We start from the raw sequence: 12,567 nt of genomic DNA on the forward strand, positions 1-12,567 counted from the left end.
TGGAGCAATTTAACTGGATAGTTTTTTTTTAAAGGCCGAAATGAAATAGAGTAACGAGGCTGTTTTTAAAATGTAAGGAGTAAAAAGTACAGATAATTGCGTGAAAATGAAAGGAGTAAAAGTAAAAAGTCGTCTGAAAAATAAATACTCCAGTGAAGTATAGATAACCAAAATTTCTACTTAAGTAAGGTAACGAAGTATTTGTACTTCGTTAGTTGACACCTCTGTTCATGAATGGTAAAACACAGTTCTCTCCATCACATAGTATGTTATGATTCTCTAAAATACTATTACTTCTGTCTACAGCAACTGACCAATCACATTAGGGATACCCTCCCTGGTCTGCGCAGTAAGCTGCAGAGTCAGCTCCTCTCCCTGGAGAAGGAGGTCGAAGAGTACAAGAACTTCCGTCCAGATGACCCGACACGCAAGACAAAGGCCTTGTTGCAGTGAGTAAAAGTTATTTCTCCATAGATGAATATAGGTTGTGTCATTTTTGCAGTTATTTGTCTAGAATGGGTTCAGTGAGCAACAATATGATTTGCACATCACTTGTGTTTTGTACCTGATCAGAATGGTGCAGCAGTTTGGTGTGGATTTTGAAAAATGCATCGAGGGCTCCGGGGACCAGGTGGACACCAACGAGCTGTCAGGTGGTGCCAAGATCAACCGCATCTTCCATGAACGCTTCCACTTTGAGCTGGTCAAGGTTTGTGCCAATATTTACAGCAGTGCTTACAGAATTAAGACTATTGGAGTCTTCACAGTACAATAATAATAATAATGAATAAATAATGTACTGCCATATTGTTTAGAGGGCTTTGTCTTCTTTGTCCTCCAGATTGTGTTTGATGAGAAGGAGCTAAGGAGGGAAATCAGCCACGCAATCAAAAATGTGCATGGTGTCAGGCAAGTAAAGCGCAAACATTTAAAACAAACAAAAAACCCTCCCCAAGTAGACAAATGTATTAAATGCATTGGTTGTGTTTTTAACATTAAAACATTTTAAGTAGAATTTACATTTCATTTTCTTGTTCTACTGTATTTCAAGTTTGTAAAATCAAGCCCTGCTATCGCAAGCTAAGAGTTAATTTATGGTAGCACATCCATATATTGATCTTACTCTTCAGAATGAAGGATTTGGGGTATTTGGTTTGCCTGGATGGGCTTGGTGTGCAGTCCGAACATTAGCTTGAGCCAGGAGGGGGCCAGCAACAACTGGTTTTCATTGCAAAATGAACAAAGCATTAAAAATATAAAGTATGAAAAAACATGAGTAAAAAGCAGAGGGAATGACTGCACTGGAAATCATTTTAACATTTATTTTCACTCCACTAAAAAGCGGGTATTTTTCCACAACAGAACAAAGCAAATGGACTAATACCAGCACACAACGCAGCGTGCAACCTCCCCTCTGGTTCTGCCAGAGCCTCTGCCTCCAAGCGGCAGCAGTAATATATGCATAGAAAGCAGTTGCATGTCTGATGTTCAAGCTCTAATTGTGCTATTTCAGACTGGGTTATTCATAAAATACCATTGTTCTATGTTAAATATGTTTTCCATTCTACCACACCAATTTATTTATTTTTCATTGGTTCTGTCCTCTTACAGGAATATCAACAACTTCTCCGTTACTTTTTGCTTAAACACGTGGTTCATATTCAGTCTGGTGTAGCATGTATCTTTGTCCAGTTTTTTGTTGTGTGTATTCCTCCGTCAAACGCTGTCTTGCATATCTCATTTATGGTACATTCTCTATTCATTTTCCTGTATTTCCCCGTTTATTTTCCTTTTTTTGTGATTAACCTCAGTTTTTCTCATCAGCTGTCTATGTTTGCTAATGTTTTATTTTAATTTTCTCATGAACACGTCTGTTAACTGTTCCATCTGTTGGCCACCGTGCCTCTGTCTCTCTGTGCATCCTCAGAACGGGGCTTTTTACTCCAGACCTGGCGTTTGAGGCCATCGTGAAAAAGCAGATTGTTAAGCTGAAAACACCCTGTCTCAAATGTATCGATCTGGTCATTCAGGAGCTCATCAACACATTCAGGCAGTGCACCAACAAGGTACTGCAGGTGTCCGGCATCAGCCGGGACACAGGGCAGGGGCAGCCGTGGCTGTGGCAGAGCGTACACTGCACAGAACCTTAGCCAAGTGTCGCCCTGTAGCAGTAGGAAAAGCACCCACTGATCAGTAAGACTTTTTGCTTTACAAAAGGAGAGTTCTGTGCAGTTTGCCCTCTGACCAGCCCAGCCTCATAAACTGTGTGTGCAAGCAGCGCTGTTGTGATGTGGAGTGTTGTGGCGGTTGACGTTTTGTCGTGGTTAAGAGATGTTTCCGGGACTGAGCATCTCAAGTTTCTCCGAGACAAGCTGCAGGTCTCACAACTCAGTGCATATAGCCAGCAAAACATAGTATGGCCTCTTAAGTTGTTAGATGGGTTTAAGTTGTGGGTAGTGACCCAGATTAGGATGAACTGGCTCAACAAGGAAGAGAATGTGAAAATTCTGCAGCTTGTCCTTCTGCACTGTTGTTTTTCTTTCAATAACTAGAAATAACTAACTGAACAAACACTTCTCTTTTTATTTCCTCTTTCATTCTTTCTTTCTTTCTTTCTTTCCAAATGTCTTTTTACTTTTCTTTAATTTCTGCCTATATCTGTCTTTCTACTATCAAAATAAAATGAAACCATCTGACCGCATGGCGTTTCAGAACGGGGCTCTTTACCCCTGACCTGGCTTTCGAGGCGATTGTCAAAAAGCAGATCCTCAAACTCAAAGAGCCCAGCCTCAAATGTGTGGACCTTGTGGTGTGTGAACTCACCGCACTCGTCATGAAGTGTGCCGTTAAGGTAACCAGGGACACACATGCAGGAATGACAAGTGAAGTGCAATGACTAGTGAGAGATTCATTTTCTTTTTGAATGTGTATCAGTGCCATTACAGTACAGCTTTAACCCCAGTGAAATCAGCCCCAACCTTCATTTGCCACTCTGTAAAATGTGTGTTGACCCATCTGTATCTCTCTCACATCTGTGGAAGTTGCCATACCATTAAGACTGAGTGTTGACGTAAAATTCTCATATGAAATTTTAAGCACATCTTAAAATTTCCACCAGCTGGCTCCCCTGTATTGTTTGATCTCAGAATCAGCTCGTTAAAATGCTCACCCCCCCCCCACCCTGCATCTCCACACTGATTCTTCTCCAAGAGCCAACCCTGGTCCGTCTGAGCAGAGCTGAGCCTTGTGACGCTCCCTCGCCGGCCCACATGGCAGAATGACTGACATTCTGGTCTCAGACGAAGGGAAGGAGGCTTAGAAGGGCAAGGATGATACTTGTGGGCTCAGTGAAGATGAGAGGGAAAAAAAGGTTTCCATAGCAACTGTGCTCCACTACCATCTTGTGGACAGGGGAGAGCACTGCACAGCATGAAACGATATCAGACATAGTTCCTTCTTCTTTTTTGGGTTTCCTTCAACCCCCTCTAGTCTGTTTTCTGTCATGAAGTCTCCACTAACACCGATTCCTTTTAAAACTTTACTATCAGCTAGTGATGACAGTCCCAAGTATAAACATATATATTTCTGTAGTCCCATCTCTTCACCACCAACAAAGCAGCATAATTTGAACTCCAGTAGATATTTTGTATTAAGATGGGGATTATTTCACAGTCATCCCTGGCTGATTTTAAATGTCTCACTATTTTATAAAAGTGACAGTTACTGCACCTTTAGAATCTATGTGAATGGGGCTGATTGTGATCCCATGGATGTATGCGACTCCGAAATGCCTCTTGACTCTGTTTTACTCTTCTTTATTTCTACTTATTGTCACTTCTCACCCCTGTTTCTCTCTGATACCTTTTGGTAAGTTTTATTAACCTCAAGCCCACATGTAAGAGTGTGTGTGTGCGTTCAGTGCTGCAGTTATGTTGTGTTGCCTTTCAGCTCAGTTCCTACCCCAGGCTGAGAGAGGAGACTGAGAGGATTGTCACCACCCATGTCAGAGAACGAGAAGGGAAGACCAAGGATCAGGTCTGTGGCAAGGGTCTTGATATTAACGGACCAGTAGTTTTTTAGCCAGTTGAATGAACACCAGTATATTTTTGAATTTTAACTCTTTTTGAATATATTATTAAATATACACTAGGGACTTTAAATGTCATATGCAATCCAACTTATTATGGTGATGCTGATGGGACAAAGCAACACTGCACAGGTTACTATAAATATAACAATGTTGTCATAAAGTTTTGTAGCTAGCATCAAAATAGCTGATTTATCAGCTATTTTCAACTTTAGCATGAGATTTAGCATGAGAGTAAACCAAAATACTGTAGGCCTACTGTGACTGGTCTGAGCATCGCTTAAGTTTATTTTATTTTTTTTCCCTTTTATTCATTGAATTTCATTTCAAAAGAACTTGAAAGGTCCTACAGCTGAAGGTCCAGTTGTCATTGTCACATTCAGGTGTCATTGTGAAAACCATGACTCTTTGAATATCACGCAGTTAGATTTAATTCCTATTTTTGAGATCAATGTTGATTTCAAAAGCAGTAATTGATTCAAGTAATTCTCGATTCAAAACAACTTTTTGATTTAAAAAATAAAATAAATTAAAATTTCATTTTCAGAAATGTTCTCAAACTGCATACTATATATATTTTTTGTCAAGAAATCATGTTAAGCTATAAAATAATGCTGTATTGTAAAGTCTGCTGTGTAGGGTTTGAAATATCACTGCCATCAGACATAGAAGCGTCAGAATCAGGTCAGATATGAATCGTTTAGTGCTTACATCTTATGTTCTGCCAGAAACAACACCATCATCTTCCACACAAACTCTGTCCAGCATTCTGTCTTTGCTTGGCATTTCCATGTTCCTGTTTGCTCATTTTGCAGCTTTGGAACTGGGTATCAAATATTTTAAAACTTGACGAGAAAAAAGAACTGAGAATCCTTTGCTACTTTGTAGTTTTTAACTGTAACTTTCATGACGATCTGAGACTGATCAGAGTTTAAAGGTCAGAGGCAGGTTTGTTGGACAGATCACACATGTTAACTTGTTGGTTTATACAAGAACAAATTGAGTAAAACATTTGATCAATTCTCCCATAAAGTTGCAACTAACAGCGTTGATAAAATCACTCTCGGAGCCTGTGTCAGCGTTGCTTTGTTTGAATTTTGCTCTACCTCTCAGGGTTGTCATATCAGAAGTGAGACTCTCACTTTCATTTAGTCACTGTGGAAATTAAGTTTAATTAGACCTCCCCATCATCCTAATCACAATGTTCTGCCTCCAAGGTTCTGCTGCTGATTGACATTGAGCTGTCCTACATCAACACCAACCATGAGGACTTCATAGGCTTTGCTAAGTATGCACTCCTCCTTCCCAAACTTTTCATTTCAGTTTACAGCTTGCTGCCATGACCCCACCCTGAACACAAACCATAAAGTTTAGCGTTGCCTTTGATGTGCATTTTAGATCAGTGGGATTACACCAGCACAACTTGAAGCCTTTAAACTCTTTGTTATAATCCTTAGCCAACTCATCTGTCCCTGGACCATCACTTTGGTTCTATGAATCTACCGTAGATTTAGCTTGCAATTACATGTGTTGCAAAGCCGTAGTACTGTTTTAAGTAGTACGGCAATGAATTATCCAGACATATCAGATCAGATGTCTCTCTATGGAGAAGATAAATTGCCACCATTGCTATCTTACATCATTGTTTTGTGTTTTTATGAAATTGTAAGATTTCCAACAAATGACTGAGTTGAGGCAAATCAGTATTTGATTGATGACCAACAGTTGCTTGATATTAATCCTCCAAAACTATATTTTGTGAAGTTCATAACATCAATCAAATACCAAGCATGCCAGATAGTGAAAGAGGAGATGGTAGATGAGGGTCTGCATCGTGGCACATCCAATGGGAGCACAAGAGACGAAGTGAGGGGACATGTGGAGACAAATATCTGTGATAAACAATCTCTGCAGAGAGAAAAAGAGTGAACTCTGAAGCTAGTTCAACACACTCAGGCTTTCTGTGAGAGACTTGGCTGAAGAAACACTCAAGTTACAATCGGGGATAATTGGGACTGCAACAGTGATAATGCGTTTGCCCTGGTTTCCTACATCTGACTCTGTACAACTTGCCAAAACAAAATGCATGGCATGTGCATTTTTTTCTCAAGTTTTGGCAAGAAATAAAGTTATAATCAAATCATTTATGTGCGTTTACTGTAGTGGGGATTATGAGGAGTAAAAGTACTAGGCTACATCCTAGCAGAAAATTAAGCCAAAAAGAAGTGCAAACCTTGGTAACCTATTTTTAAAGACTATTTTTAAAATCTAAAATCAAATCAGATCATAACCTGGTCTGACCCGGTTAAATTTGCAACATGCACCATCATGGGGATCTTACCATGAAAGAACATCCCTCATCTCACAGTGCACCTCTGAAGTCTGCCTGCTTTTGTAAGCAATTTGGTTCAATTTTGGCCCAAGTTCCCATGACTCAAAGAACAGGCATGGATACAGTCAGCCAAGTGTCTTTAACAGCCAGATGAGCCAAATGAGTCGATTCAGCAGCAGCTTTAGCGCTACATCATGCTTACACAATAGTTGCAGCTACTTGAGAAAGATCAGACGGATGAGTTGGTGAAAAGCCTTGAAGCATGTTCTCACCTGTTGCAATTGCTGATTGTAGCGTGAACCCGCTAAACTCACAGAACAAGCACGTTGTGAAGTGTACATAACACAACAATCCGACGAGGCATAAATCTGAACTTGGCTTTAGTTGGTTATTTCTTATCCCTTTGCATGAAACGACTCCTCCAAGGAGAAGATGATGTGCTTTGTTGCTGTCGTTTAAAAATAGCCGTACTGTTGACTTAATTTCTAGCTGCTTTGCTGTGTAATATCGGGTATATGTTTTAGCAACAAGTATATTAAGCGATATAACAGGTGTTTGCTTGGAAATTTTAAGTGCGCAAATGGATTCCCTGGTGTAGTAGTAACCTGTCGCTGAGTGGAGCTCTTCTCCCGTGTGGTTGAGCCGTTGATTGAGCATGTGTCAGGGTTTATGTTTTGCCTCTGCATGGCTAGTGGATTGACGTATTGGAGGTCAGAAAGGTTTTTTTAAAATGGTTCTAATGACGTCATTTTCAGTCTTGACTACAGAAGGCTGGATGATGGTAGCCCCCCAGGGTACAACAACAACAGGTGGGCATACAGAAGAGATTGAGGGTTGTGTATTTAGAAGGTCAGAGCCTGATTGAACCTTTTATAATCCCTTATGTTCCCCTCTTTCTTGTTTTTTTTTTTTTAAACCTCAAAACACCTGTGTGTTTGTCGGATCAGTCGTAACAACCTTGCATATTCAAACCTGCCTAGAATCACACAAATGCTTTCTTTAACAGACGAAAAAAAAAAAGAGTTGTCACATGAATGTTTAAGCATTATATCTTTATCTTTAGTATGTTGAATTGGTTGTGTCGTCATCAGTTGTCTTTTGTTATATGTCTTTAATTTATTATCTTTGTGTAATGACAGTGCTCAGCAGAGGAACACTGCGGTGAACAAGAAGAGGGCCATTCCTAACCAGGTAAGTTTTGTCAATCAATCTGCCCTTTTTCCATCAATCCCAGGTTAAATTTTTCCTTCACAGATATTTTTTATCAGCCTATTAATCAGAATTGTGAGTTCACCTCAGCCATTAATTGAAATCCTCCTCTCTAATTTTGAATGACTTCCTCCAGTACATTGTCTTAATTACTTAGTAATGTGTCTTTTGTCATCCTCTGATTTAACTGGCTTGGGCTTTGTCTATAGTATTTTAAAGTGGGTATTTCTCTTTTCAGTTTTATTGAGCTACATAATTAGTCCTTTGTTGGACTCAAGTGTACTAGGTCATTAAACATACCTAATTTGTGTACAACTTACTTCTACTACTATGCCATGATGATAACAATTTCAGTATGAGGTGAGTTTTTGTTGTGATTTTTATTGTATTTTTTTAAGAAAGATTTCCAGTTTCAGTGAAGGCTGCGTTCTCTTAGTGTTGTTTTTTTAAGGAAGACCCCCTTCCCTGCTTTTTGAAACAAGCGTTTCTCTCTATGGTTAATTGCTGTTTGCATGTGACCCAGCATGTTGTTCTGAAGCAAGGCATCAATTAATCACAGAATTGTGTTGATTATTTTGCATTAACTCATGAGCACCTTTTTTTTGTTTTCATTAAAATTCAGAACATGCATGGAGCCTGCGCCGATCAACTGAGCAGCAAATATGACATAACCAAATTGTAATATACGTACTTGAAGTAATTCTAATTGCATGTAACTCTCTTGCTCTGTCTCTCCCTCTCTCTCTCTGTCTTTCTCTCCGGTTGCTTCACGGATTTCCCGATCCCTCCTTTCTTGACTCTTTCAAACCTGTCACACCATTTCATTCTTTTCAACCTTTTCCTTGACTTGAATTTTCCGACCTCCATTTTCTCTTTATTTTTACTTTCCATTTCCTACCTTCTACCTGTCACACTTTTCCTCCCTTCTTTTTTCCTCACCTTTTGTTTTCTTGCCGTTTGGCTTTGATTTTACACTGCCCCCCTTTTTGCTTTACTCCCCCTCCCCTTCCCATTACTGCAGGGTGAGATTCTGGTAAGTACCCCAGAGATTTAAACCACACCCTGCCAGGCGCAGCAGGGGTAGGCCACGCAGAAGAACTGAGGCAACTTAAGAAGGTCAGCCAGGACTGTTAGTGTTAAAGACAGATTGCTGTTAAATATCAGGTGGAACGTTGACTCTTGTATAAATACAAGGCGATACCTTCACCATAATGAGTTGTTCTCTCTGCAGCTTGATGGATTCGGAGAAGTCAAGGAAGAAAAGGTAGAGTCTACAGACTTACCAAAGTGACATCATGAGTAATTTCACCATCGGCATCCAGTAATTTGGATGTTCTTTATAGAAACACTCAACATATTTGCACTTGTAATTCTTTTTGGCTTTAATAGGGCAGTAATTTGCCAGTTATTCGACTAACATTTTCTCAACTGAATACTTTGAAGAGGACCTTAATTATTTTGGCACCAAAGGAGACTGTGGCCCTTTGCACTGCTGTGTTCTCTCTAGTGATGGCCACAGAGAGAGAATGAGGAAGCCTTCTACCGATGTCCGTGGAGTTCTCCTGTTTGGTTTTTACCTCTGCTGCTGCCACGTGCATGGTGACTCAAAAGTTTGACTCGTGAGAATCATCCTTAAAGTCACTGGGGATAAAATAGGGGGGTCCAATCAAATCATCATGTATTAACATGAATTATTCATCATTTTGTTACAGCTACAATCTCTATTTTCGGAGCCAACTAAAATTGTTTTTACATTCATCCAGGAGTTAGTCAATGGCTTTAGGATGCATTTCAATGATTTGTTAATTTTCCTTTATTTCCTCTCCTCGCTTTGACGACTAAATGAACACTAATCCTATTAATGACTTTCTCGGTATTCATTTCAAATGCCGTTTAACATCTTCATTTAACAAATGAATCACAATCGATCAGAATAATGGCTTAATTATTTACTGACTATTGTTTGCTAATTGAAAAAAAGTGTAGAAACATATTTCACACGTGGCACTTTAATATTTCCAAACCAAACTGACATTAAGAAAGATATTTCCAACAGTCTTCAACACATAACTTTTTAAGAGTTTCCCTCTTTCATAAAAGTGTAAATCATTTTCTCTCCCATGAAAACTAGCAGTTGAGCTCCTGCGCTCTGGCCTCTCATATTTTTATTGGCATTTTCCTACTATTGAACAGTTTTATCCCCATAGTTTATTCCAGGTCTGTTCTGTATGGAGAGGAAATGCAGGGGAGAGGTCTGAAGCAGGCTTAAAAGTGGGACATTTAGAGTTAGTTTTACTTAGCACACGAGTACAATTTTCTTTCCAACATTGTCCTTGAAATTGATTTGGAGGCAAAGCAAGAAACCCATGAGATAATTGTTATAAGACCTCCTCCATAACTGCACGATTTATTCTCCTCAGTGATTCACTCAACATCTATACTTTGCATTTTTACTCTGTTGTTTAGATTTTTGTGGGCTGGATTAACTTTGTCTGTCTTGTCTCTGCATTTAATCTCTCACTGCAACGCCCTCTCCCCCTTTTACCTCTACCCTTTTTGAAATCAAGTATTTACCTCCTGTACATCAGGATCCAGTTAACCCCAGTAACCCTGCCGTCTTTGAACAGCCAATCCGTAAGCTCGCTTTTCCTGACCCTCTGACATTAACATGCCACCGCCGACCCTTGCTCTTTTACTCTGAATCGGGGCAGGCTTGCTCTGGACAGCGTCCAGAGTTGAATGATTTTTTTCTGTTTTAGTAAATGAGAGAACTATGCCTAAATTCCTGTTTAATGCTTTGAACTAATCCTTATGTGTCTTTAGGAATTATGGAGTAGAAATGTCTGTGCATGGTTTGTCCTTGGGTCATTGTGCTGTTGTAATTTTCATGTTTACCCTCTTTTGTCTTGAAATGCCCTACATATTTGTGGACACACAAATCTTTTTTTTTTTTAATTAGATTTATTTGGATTAAACATAGAAAGTAAATGAAACACAACTAAAACCATGACCTCACAGGTAAGTGGGTAAGAATTTATTGTCAGTTGAATCCCAGATCAGTAATGCAACTCGTAAAAAAGGCCCACATTTAAACAGTTTGAGTCTGATTTGTAAAGGCTGTTTTCTCCATCCCTCTGGTGTCCCTCTCTTCCCTGCGACCCTTGTCTGTCCCACGTATTCTTATCCTTTAGGTAATCAGGAAAGGCTGGCTAACCATTAACATCAGCATCATGAAAGGAGGCTCCAAGGAATACTGGTTTGTCCTGACGGCCGAGTCCCTGTCCTGGTATAAAGATGAGGAGGTGAGAAGATCTTCTGCTTCAGCGCTGTTTAACACAGAGAGTAATTGGCCGTGACTGGCTGACACGACACGACACAGAACCAAAGGAATGACTAACATTTCTAAACATAATGTGTTAGACATCGTTGATACCATCTAACCTACATGGAGAGTTGATGGCATTACCATCGGGGGCGGGAGGTGTGTGCATCCCAGCCTAGCCTAACCAATGTGCAGACTACTGTTCAGCTGCAGCCTGAGGAACAGGTAGTCTGAACACTGGGCAGGCGGGGAGGGGTGGCGAGAAGGACTCGAGAGGAAGAACCCAGAGGTCATTGAGTCTGCAGGTCGCTACCCGGGGGCTGTAGGACAGAGGACACAGTGTAAACATTATCTCAAAGTAGCAATGGTGCATATACAAAAGAAAAAAAACTGCTACCTACGATATATTGCTTAACTATTCATTTTAAAATTCCCCCCTGCATTTATTTTGTTAAGCAACATGATCCTAAACAGATAATTGATTTGAAAAGTACTTTTAAGTCCAAAGAGAAATCACTGAAGTATGTTATAGTGTGACAATTATAACTTCTAAAACATAATCGTTGTTATATTGATTGCTAAAGACTGAAAAACAAATAAAATTGGACGAGTTTTAGAATCAAATTCAGAGACTGAATACGGAACATTAACTAACCATCTTCAGTGGTCTTTAGATCAATAAAAAAAATGAAATTAAATAAAGAAAAAGTAGTAGCGCTACTCACCGCTTGCTCTCTCTGAGGCCCCAGGCGTTTTAATTTGGCCACCAAGAAAAGACACCTAAAAGATTCAACTAAAAAAACAAACCTGAAGGTGAAATCCAGAGAATTGGCTTCAGTTTGCCCGAACACCAACCAAGGAGATGATTTTGATTTGTCCCCTTTCACGAAAAGGCAAAGACAAAGAACGAGAGAGGTAGGATGGTGTAGGCAAACTGACGTGGCAGGCGGGCTGAAATGTTCCAGCCGGGATCTGACTTTGGAATTTGCAGGAAATCGTACTGGGTTACGGGGGCCGAAGGGGCGGGGGTGATTATGTGTACAAGTGTGCATGTGTGCACGCACTAGTCCTCCACTCCTCTGGGGTGCTTTGATAGTTTGTTTTATCTTTATAAGCGAGTCTTTATTCGCGCACCCAAAGTTAAGTTAATGTGTTTGTTCGGTTCATTCAAGCACATGTATATTTGTTTGTCTTCGCACGTGTGGTGGAGGATTTAGCCCGTTTTTATGTGTGTGGATGTGGTGAAGATGGAGGATTGTGTAGCTCCGAGTGATGTAACTGTTGGGTCTGTCCGCCCTCTGTGTTAGTGCAGATGTAAGTACTTCCAGATGTCTCTGCTCAGCGGTGAGCGCTGGCACTCCGTTCCTCCAAAAACTCCCTCTTGCTCCTCCTCTTCTTCCTCTCCTCCTCCTTGACTTCATCATGCGTTTCTCCATCCCACCAGCCTGGTGGTCATCCACATAGAGGAAATTCATTCCTCCTTCATTGGTGGCAAAGCATTATAAGCAACAGTTTTTTTCTTTTTTTAATCTGCCAAAATACGTAGTGCTTCACACATTGTATATGTCATATTTATTTAAAATTGCATTATTATAATTATTATTACCATGAGATGAC

The 12,567-nt window shown here is 40.0% G+C and overlaps 1 protein-coding gene across 8 annotated transcripts in view; it reads left to right on the forward strand.

The window, feature by feature from the left end:
• dnm2a (dynamin 2a) overlaps positions 1 to 12,567 on the forward strand; it is a 38,666-nt gene that overhangs the window by 15,178 nt on the left and 10,921 nt on the right. For 2 of the 8 annotated variants that reach the window (XM_061711900.1, XM_061711897.1), the window contains exons 7-16: positions 307 to 449; positions 574 to 709; positions 842 to 909; positions 1,928 to 2,066; positions 3,949 to 4,035; positions 5,305 to 5,375; positions 7,175 to 7,228; positions 7,559 to 7,610; positions 8,860 to 8,892; positions 10,820 to 10,930. In XM_061711900.1, coding sequence (XP_061567884.1) covers positions 307 to 449; positions 574 to 709; positions 842 to 909; positions 1,928 to 2,066; positions 3,949 to 4,035; positions 5,305 to 5,375; positions 7,175 to 7,228; positions 7,559 to 7,610; positions 8,860 to 8,892; positions 10,820 to 10,930 — 894 coding nt within the window. Of the gene's footprint in view, positions 1 to 306; positions 450 to 573; positions 710 to 841; positions 910 to 1,927; positions 2,067 to 3,948; positions 4,036 to 5,304; positions 5,376 to 7,174; positions 7,229 to 7,558; positions 7,611 to 8,649; positions 8,662 to 8,859; positions 8,893 to 10,819; positions 10,931 to 12,567 lie in introns of all 8 variants that reach the window. The other 6 variants (XM_061711904.1, XM_061711905.1, XM_061711898.1 and 3 more) reach the window with 5 other exon arrangements.

Source organism: Cololabis saira, chromosome 21 (assembly GCF_033807715.1).
Source record: "Cololabis saira isolate AMF1-May2022 chromosome 21, fColSai1.1, whole genome shotgun sequence".
Classification (NCBI taxonomy): domain Eukaryota; kingdom Metazoa; phylum Chordata; class Actinopteri; order Beloniformes; family Belonidae; genus Cololabis; species Cololabis saira.